General features: G+C 39.5%; 1 protein-coding gene across 1 annotated transcript in view; it reads left to right on the forward strand.

The window, feature by feature from the left end:
- The window catches only part of LOC104164318 (long-chain-fatty-acid--CoA ligase 1-like), a 23,039-nt gene extending 14,593 nt beyond the window's left edge, over positions 1-8,446 (forward strand). Inside the window, exons 7-13 of the mRNA XM_009703610.1 lie at positions 1,071-1,103; positions 1,280-1,331; positions 2,131-2,204; positions 3,258-3,335; positions 5,696-5,830; positions 7,431-7,565; positions 8,303-8,446. Of these exons, the coding sequence (XP_009701912.1) occupies positions 1,071-1,103; positions 1,280-1,331; positions 2,131-2,204; positions 3,258-3,335; positions 5,696-5,830; positions 7,431-7,565; positions 8,303-8,446 (651 nt within the window). The remainder of the gene's footprint in view (positions 1-1,070; positions 1,104-1,279; positions 1,332-2,130; positions 2,205-3,257; positions 3,336-5,695; positions 5,831-7,430; positions 7,566-8,302) is intronic.
- Positions 8,447-8,648: the final 202 nt, after the last annotated feature.

The following is an 8,648-nucleotide window of genomic DNA, read 5'->3' on the forward strand; positions in this document are numbered from 1 at the left end:
TGAGCTTCTGATGGTACTTGAAATGCAGAGGCTGTTTTGAGCAGACAGCTGTATCATCGTAGTGGCAAATTTTTGCATAACAGCAGTGCTTCAAAAGGGGCAGACTTACAGGTAAGGGAATGTTAACTGTGCTTCCAGACACTCTCTTTTTTTTTTTCTTAAACCTCTTAGATTACCCAAAGAGGTACATCATACTAAAGGAAGTCTAGGGTTAGTAAAGGAATGCATAGATGCATAGTGCTATTGTGTACTTGGAATGTAAAGGCAATGGTCAAGTTGATGTGTCTGTCATCAAACCATGATTCCAAAGCTATTCTTAACAAAAGGTCCATTTTAATTTGCATAAGTTTTTAAGCTACTGTTCTTTCTAGTCTTAAATAGGTATGACGTAATAACTCTTGATTTGAAACTTTAAAGCTCAGAGATATTGAACATCAGCTTTCAAGTCTTTCTTCTTAACTGTTATATTCTTGATGATAAAAGGATCTCCTTGGTATCCGCTCCCTTCTGCCTAAAGAACTGACATCATTAGTGGTCAGGTCTGAATAATTGTGGGCAGTGAGAGGAAAGAGGTTCTGGAGGAGAGAATCTTGTGCTTTCTACTCCAGTGTAAAAGGAGTACAAACCAGTGACCCTTCATGGGGAAACTCGGTCCTCCTTCTCACAAGCAGTGATGTTGGTGCAAGGTGCTTACTGAGATGAATCTTGCTTCATCTATCAATGGTTGTCTAGTGGCACATGTCTTCTGCATGAGGTACAGGACTGATTGCCTCCTGTGGCTTGTCATAACACTGCCTAACCTTGAGCTTCTCCGAGTGACTTCTGGTTTACTAGCTGCAAAAAAACCTATGAGTTCTAGATTAGTTATCACTCTTGTATTTGAGGAACATGGTAGTTATTCTATATATAAAACATCCTTTAAAGCCTTTTTTACTCTTTTAGACTGCCTGTTAAGGCATTTTAATAGTGGAATATTATGGTTTTGGTAATGTTTGTGTGATAAATTTAAAGCAAAAAAGTTACATGCTGATGTATAAACTGTCTCTCTCCTCTTTCTCTCCTTTCTGTAGGAACTGGGAAGAGCACACAGGCAAAAACCTATGGTAAGTATGAAAATAGTTCTAGTGCCAATGTGAAGCTGAGTAGCATTCTGTAGATCAAAGTAGCAAATCTCCCTATCTCCCATAGCTCAAAGTAACACTAGTATTTTGGTGTTTTGTCCAGGAAAATATTTTTCCTTGCTATCTTAACCATAGTAATACTTTCTTAACTCTCATAGCCTCCAAAGCCAGAAGATCTAGCAGTCATCTGTTTCACCAGTGGAACGACAGGTACACCTCATTACATTATGCAGAGTTTATTATCCTGTATGCGCAAAATTAATTCAGAAGCCCTCCTACTTTTTTCAAGACTCTCCCCTGCTGCTGTATCTTTTTGGCAAGTAGTAGCTGGGGAAGTTTTATGGTAAGGCTCCCTTTGATTTTTCCCATTGATCAATACAGAGTTGCAGTATTGGGGGTGGTGGTGGTGTTACACTTTGGGACCTGGAAATAAGTACTGAACCTGTATTTCCATTATAATAAGGGCTCTGCTTCAGACTTTCAATTCTTCCATAGTCTTTTTTTGTACTGTGTTAGCAAAACTTTTTACTTAGCTCTAAGCAACCTTACTGTAAGATCAAAATGGAAAGACTATCTAGATGTCACATACTTGACACTGTGAGTTAATATTCAACACTAGCAGGGATCAAAAGGGAAGAGTACAATCATAAGTTACGTTTTTAAAGCAGATGTGAGAAAAGAAATTAGTCTGGGTTTGATAGCTGCATCTTCACAGAAGTGCTGAATTTTGAATCAGAGAAGCGTATCCAAGAAACATGATAATTTCTTAAGAATTTGCTCTCCTTATGAAATTTGACTTCAGCACAAACTTACTACTTAACTGTTACCAGCTATTCTTGAAAGTGCATTAGTAAGTTCTCTGCCTTTAATTGATATACAAAGGAAGATATTAATATCAAAGAAGGAACTGATTGATTGAAGTGCCATTATATTAGAGTTTAACCACTGCTTGGTAACTTAAAGGACCTAAAAATTTCACTGTTGCATCCTTGATGTGCTTCTTCCTTAGGAAACCCCAAAGGAGCTATGATCACTCATCAAAACATAGTCAGCAATGCTTCAGCTTTTGTGAAAACTACAGAGGTAAACTGCAAAGGTTAACATTGTGGATTTGCATGAAGGGAAGAATCTCAGGTGTAAAACCAACGCTGAAATCTCATTCACTTTGGTCTTAACTTCTTAGTAAGATCCAAGTGAAAATGTAACTTGACAGCACTCTGTCTGTGCTAGGTCAAAAGTCAATGTTTACTGGTTTCTTCTGTCAGGGTCAAGAACATGACAGATTTACAATTTGTTCTGATCCAAGCAAAATCTTATAAAGATCCTGATGTGGATCTATGTTGCATTCTGCCATGGGCTTATAGTGTTTGTCATGAGTGCAAGCTCTGTATCAGAGGGTTTGTGTAGAGGCTAACCTTTTCCATTAAGGATGGGAGAAGCTATAATGTACTTTAACCCCCAAAATACTTAAAGCCCTTGCATAAATGACCAAGCAGCATGATTTTTACTTGATACAGTTTTAACTTTTAGTTTACAGTAGACTATTAAAGTTCATCTGCAGGCTAGCTAAGAAGGTGGTTCCAAGTTCTCATGCATACAGGTGTAATTAAATACAGTTGTACTTATTTTGCCAAGTAGTATGCATATAGAATCGTTTTTAAACTAAGCAACTAGCCTCACAGTTAGATCATGTAAGGTACTCTTGGTACCAACCTTATGGTAAATTGGATAAGCAAACTTTCTTACCTAAGATGAAAGTGTAATTTTTTTTTAAACCCCTAAGGCATACTACTTTAACCTTCTTTGTTCCCTCTCCCTCCCAATGTATATAATGGAACTTTCTGTGGTTTCTATCAGAATTTGTTTCTATTCATAACCATATGAATGATAAGTTGTAATAATCTAGTCACTGTAGTCAACTCTAAAAATATTACTATTTCTGCAATGTGTGGTTACTCATGCTAGAAGTTGTTGCTGTGATCTTTTCAATGGAAGAAAGAGAGTGCAGCTTCATTACAAACAAACTGAAGCGAGGGCTGTGCTCTAGAGTTTAGAGGCTAGATTTCATTGTTGTGTTTAACTTAAGCAAAATAAAGAATCAATGAGAATTGAACCTGATTTTACTGATACTTTCAGAAAACCTTTATGCCTTCCCCTGATGACATTCTGATATCATTTCTGCCCTTGGCTCATATGTTTGAGAGAATCGTCGAGGTAAGCATCTGTTTGTTGTAGTGAACTATTGAGAAGCTTGCTTTTCTTACAGAGTACGTCTCTTGAATCTGTGACACACGCTATTCCTTTTGACTTTTGCATACGTGTATGAAAGCTGGAGGTAAGGTTCAGGAACATATATCCCATAAACAATATCCAGTGGGTACTAGACAATTGGTTTTCATGCCAAAATGCAAACATTAACCTTAGAGCTAGGGTTAATAAGAAACTGGTTTACTAGAACATGAGACAATCCCTTAGCACGTGAACACTGCCTAGAAAATCCCTCTAATATAATCAGTGCACTATTAAAAATCCATGCTATTCTTTAGCCTGCAAACTTAAATTTATTTCACAATGTGGCATCCTGCTTGCTTACACAAAACTAAATTTAAGTTGGTTAAACTTACCATTTTGCCAAGAGACTTCAATAAAAAGGAAGGGATTTTGTTCCAGTGGAGTTCTCTCCCAGGAAATGACAATGGCTTTTAATGCCATTTAATGACAAATGTTGAAGTTTTCTCGAATAGCTTGTTTTACCATATAGCAAAACCTGGGGCTTCATTTTTGAGGATCAAGGGGGCTTAGGTTGTCTTAATACTGGCAATCTTAAGGACCTCTGAGCCCATAGATAGGTGGTATGCATTATTGAAAGGATGCAATTTCCTCAACTTCTTATATACAGTAGAGGCACAGGTATTTAATTACTGTACTTATTGTAGTTGAATTAACACTGCTCCCTTAGGTGAGATTGCGAATACGTTGAAGGTCGTCATGTCCCAATTTATGTCACCAGCCTCTGTGCAAGTGTGAAAAAGCACACGGAGTCAGAAATTGTCCTGTGACTTCAGTTAGGAATCCTGAGCTTTCTGCCAAAAATGTGTGTATATTATACACATATAAAAATGTATATATGGATATGTGTGTATATATGTATGTTATGAAGACTGGGAATAGAGCGTAACTGAGGTGTACAGGTGCCCTTAGGCTTTCAGCACTCTTTTTCTCCTGTTAACCTGGATACCAGTTATAATTCAGTGTGTTTTACTGATGCCTGTCTTGCACCAGAAGGCAAGAGGCTCTGTAGGTAACAGCTCTGCTCTTGATCATGCAGTAGAAACAGGATGGAAACTTGTGTTCTAAAGGATAAAATGAGAAGAAGGTGTTTCGATCTCAGTATTCCTCTGCTGTTTGAGGTCTTTACAAAGTAGGTGGTTACATGTATATTTACATCAGGAGATTAAGCAAGAAAGCTTTTGGGAGAAAAGATTTGTTACTTTTTGGGGTAGCCATGAACACAGGCTCTGTGAGAAGCAGTCTTTAGTCCTGTCCTTCTTGTAAAATTGGTATTTGCTGATTTTTGACTTCCTTAGGAAGTTAGAGGGTTGCTGAACTTGACAGGACAAATGTGTTCCCACCTAGCAAAGGCAGTTGCTGCTCAGTCCATCTGGACTGATGCATTTACTGCTTTGTAGCAGATGGTGGCAAAGCACAGGTGAAGGGGAAAGGTGACACTTTAGCATGTCTTGTGCAGAAAAGATGAGAGTGGATGTCAGGGAATGAAGGAAGAGGTGTAACGGAGGAAGCAGAAGAAATAAAAACAAGTAGGTATAGATAAACAGAAGAAGAGTAGAGATGTTGTTAAAAAGAATAAATGAAGCCAAACAAGATGGGAGAAAAAGGGGATGTATAGATGTGGGGGACAGAGCTTCTAGGCTCGTAACAGAGAATATAGAACACACTGGATTGAGTCCGCCTTCTGTGGTGTAGGTCTGAAGTGATGCAGAAATAAGCAGCGGCTTTGCTAGAATCTTCGAAAGAGCATCCTGATCACCTAATGAGAGATCCTCTGCTCACCTCAGTCCTGTGAAACCAGAAAACCAGAGTGCAAGAGAATGGAAATCAAGTAGTATAAGGCAGAAATCCCTGCTGGACCAGTAAATAGCATGTGCTGACTTTAAATGCAGAATTTCTTAGTATATAGCAGGGAACAAACAAGGGTCTAGTATTTTTAAATAAGCTTGTTCGATATTTAAAATAGAGAATTTCTGCTTTTCAGTCTTTTGCTACCTCTGAGTCACTGGCATTGCCTTATTTAGCCAACTCTCCTTTTTTGGAGAGATGCTTTTGTGCTGTATCTTATTCTATCAAAGTCCTTGGCCTGTCTACACCAGGCATGTCTTGCTACTTGGTCTTTCTAGTCCTGTCCTATAGTCTGAGAATGCTGCAGAACTACTCCAGAAGCTGAGAGGATTAAAGGTGGATCCCGCACCATCTAGTCTGCATAGGATTGTCATACATATACAGCTAGAACACATTATACATCCTGTGTTTTCAAAGTGTTTATTTTTTTCTAACAGTGTGTGGTTTTGTGCCACGGAGCTCGGATAGGATTCTTTCAAGGGGATATCAGACTGCTTATGGATGACCTAAAAACACTGCAGCCAACTGTATTTCCTGTAGTACCAAGACTGTTGAACAGAATGTTTGACAAGGTAAGTGTGCGGGGTTTTAAGAGACTTCATGAAGTTTGTGCTGCCAGGGTAGGAGTAACTACTGTACTCTGGGATGTTAAATTGGCATGCTAACAAATTTGCGTATTGCTCTCAAAGACTGCTGAAAGTGCAGAGAGTAGTACTGCTTATATTAAAACACTTCCAGGCAGCAAATACTAGTGTTGAAAAGCCTGACTATGGGACTTGGTTCTCTCTAGCTTGATTAATGACTTACTGTTTTGCTCTGAGCATGTTATTTAAGTCCAGTCTACAACATGAACATGAGGCTTAGCATCTGCATGCCACGCTTTTAGCATCTGACTCATGGAGTAGAATTTGCAAACCAAGGTCAGGTGTTTGCTTTTGTTTGCATGGATGCATACAAGTTTCCTACAGAGCAGCCAGTGTGTTCTAGCAGGGAGAACTACAGACCAGCCAGTTGGGAGTCCTGGGGATAGGGTGTATCAGCAGCCCCAGTCTCTCGTGTGCTCGCTGCTTGCCTGCTCAGGGTCATCTGAGATAGAGAATCTACTTCTGAATTCCTTTCTTGGACCTCAGATTTTAAATCATCCTTTTGCATATGGATGACTGACTCTTCTTAGGATACAGCCAGAGGAGCTGAAGGATACAACAAGAAGTCCTGTGACTGCTAAAGAAATGGCAGAGCTGTCTATTCTGTCTTAGCCAGGACAATGCTCTAATCATGAGCCTAGAGGAACAGCAAGTAATACAAGATTCTCTTTGGCCCCAGGAAAAAATAGTGCAACTTGGATCCATTTGGAGGGGAGGAAATCCGGAGACCAGCCTGTGGTGCTTAAAACATAACCCCTCATTCTGCTCACGCATTCTGTACTGGGATTTGAGAAGCAGAGCCAAAGCTTAGGACTCTTCTCCTTTCATGATGTCCTTCTGCTTGTTAGCTCTGGTGACCTGAGGCTTTCACACTCCTGTGGCACTGTTTCAAGCTCACCCAGCCTTGCAGTAACCTAGCATGTGAACTTAACAAGTGGGAAATGGGGGTGGCGGCGGGGCCATAGCGCTGAAGAGCTGCTGGGTCTTTCTCTTTCCACGTGAATATACTAATCTGTGGTCTGCTGTTGAGTCTGCTCTTTGGCTTCCTGAGAACAAGTAGAAGGAGCCTTTGAAAAGTGATCTAAAAAGCAGGTTTATATATGCAAGACAGATCTCCATTTGGTGTTTCTGAAGGGACCTGCACCTCCTCAGGATACCCTGTGTTACTTTACCTATTATGGTGTGCTTTTCAGAATATGCTGAGGATAATACTCAATTTGAATTTTGATCATACTGGAATAGAAAAGTAAAACAGCCATCTTCATTCCATTTTAATGAAGAAACTATACATTGAAACAGCATCACACAATTTGATGGGAAGCAAGAATTAGTTAAGTGCTAATCTAATTTTGGTGGACATACCTTGAACTGAGGTAGAGGCCAAAATCAAAATTAGAATTAAGATGCCTACCAATAAGGGTTGTTTAACTTGCTTGATTTTCACTGTTAAGAGTCTCTATGTATGCTTCTGTAAGAAAAAGGGAATGGTAGTCTGAGGCTTCTAACCACAGATCATCTTTCTTAATAGATTTTTGGACAGGCAGATACTTCATTAAAGAGGTGGATGCTGGATTTTGCTTCCAAGAGGAAAGAAGCAGAACTCAGAAGTGGTATAGTTAGAAATAACAGTTTCTGGGATAAAGTCATCTTCCGCAAAATACAGGTATGCTTGAAAGCCTCTGAGTGTAAGTTTGCAATTGCTGAATTTCATACAAATGGTTATAATCTAGTATGGCTTTCATCACTGATTAGACTACCTGGCTACTCAAGAATAAAAATCAAAGCTGTCTTTGTTTCCAACTTCTTTTTTTCCAGTTGCCTTTGTTCTAATAGTATCAGCTAACTGTGTTAGGGAAGTTACTCTAAAAGTCTGGTGCTTCTCTCTTACCACTTTGAAAGCAAACACTGTCCTTCTGAAGGAGGAATGCTAAATGTCATACAGTGCCACCTGTAGCCCCTACTGTCTCCTCACTGTTGGTCACTAGTAAGTTATGCCTGCTGTTATATCTGGCACTTGCTTGCAATGGCCTTAACGTTGGTTGTACAACATGCCCCTGTGGCTGCTTTTTATAGCATTCAGGATGCATGAGAATGTGATACAAGGCAGTTAAAAATAAGGCCATGACTTAAGCTCTTCAGACTTTTGGCAGAGTCTGCATTGCAGCAACACCACACCATAGTCTTTGTAGATACTGTGTGTTTGAGGTACTGTTTCTTCCAGCCATTAATGAGATTAAAAACACTGCAAGAAAGACAGCTTGCAATAGGAGACTAAACTTTAATCTCTAGCATTTGTGGGTGGCACTGTAGGTGAATAGTGGCTGAGGGTGGGATGGAAAGAGACTATGGAAATCTCTCTAAAATGCTTTTGGTGTCCACAGTATCTTGTGTCTGTTGTAGGCAAGTTTAGGAGGAAAAGTAAGGCTGATGGTTACAGGAGCAGCACCTGTATCTGCAAATGTACTGACCTTCCTGAGAACAGCTCTTGGCTGTCAGGTGAGTTTCCTGGCCTTAATGCTAAAACATAAAGATTTCAATACCTGATTCCAGCTTTGATGTTGAAGCATTTCTAGTAGTCTGATTATATGGATAACTCTTTATGGTATTGTTCTTGGAGACTACACAAGTGCGTACTCCTTTCCAGAGTTTCTCTCTCACTCCCCTGAGATTTCTGTATTCATCCCAAAGTCTTTATTATAACTGAAGTAACCAGCTGAACTGTCTAAGGGAAAGATTATTTTTTTTT

This window comes from Cariama cristata, unplaced genomic scaffold, assembly GCF_000690535.1.
Source record: "Cariama cristata isolate BGI_N322 unplaced genomic scaffold, ASM69053v1 scaffold27757, whole genome shotgun sequence".
Lineage (NCBI taxonomy): Eukaryota > Metazoa > Chordata > Aves > Cariamiformes > Cariamidae > Cariama > Cariama cristata.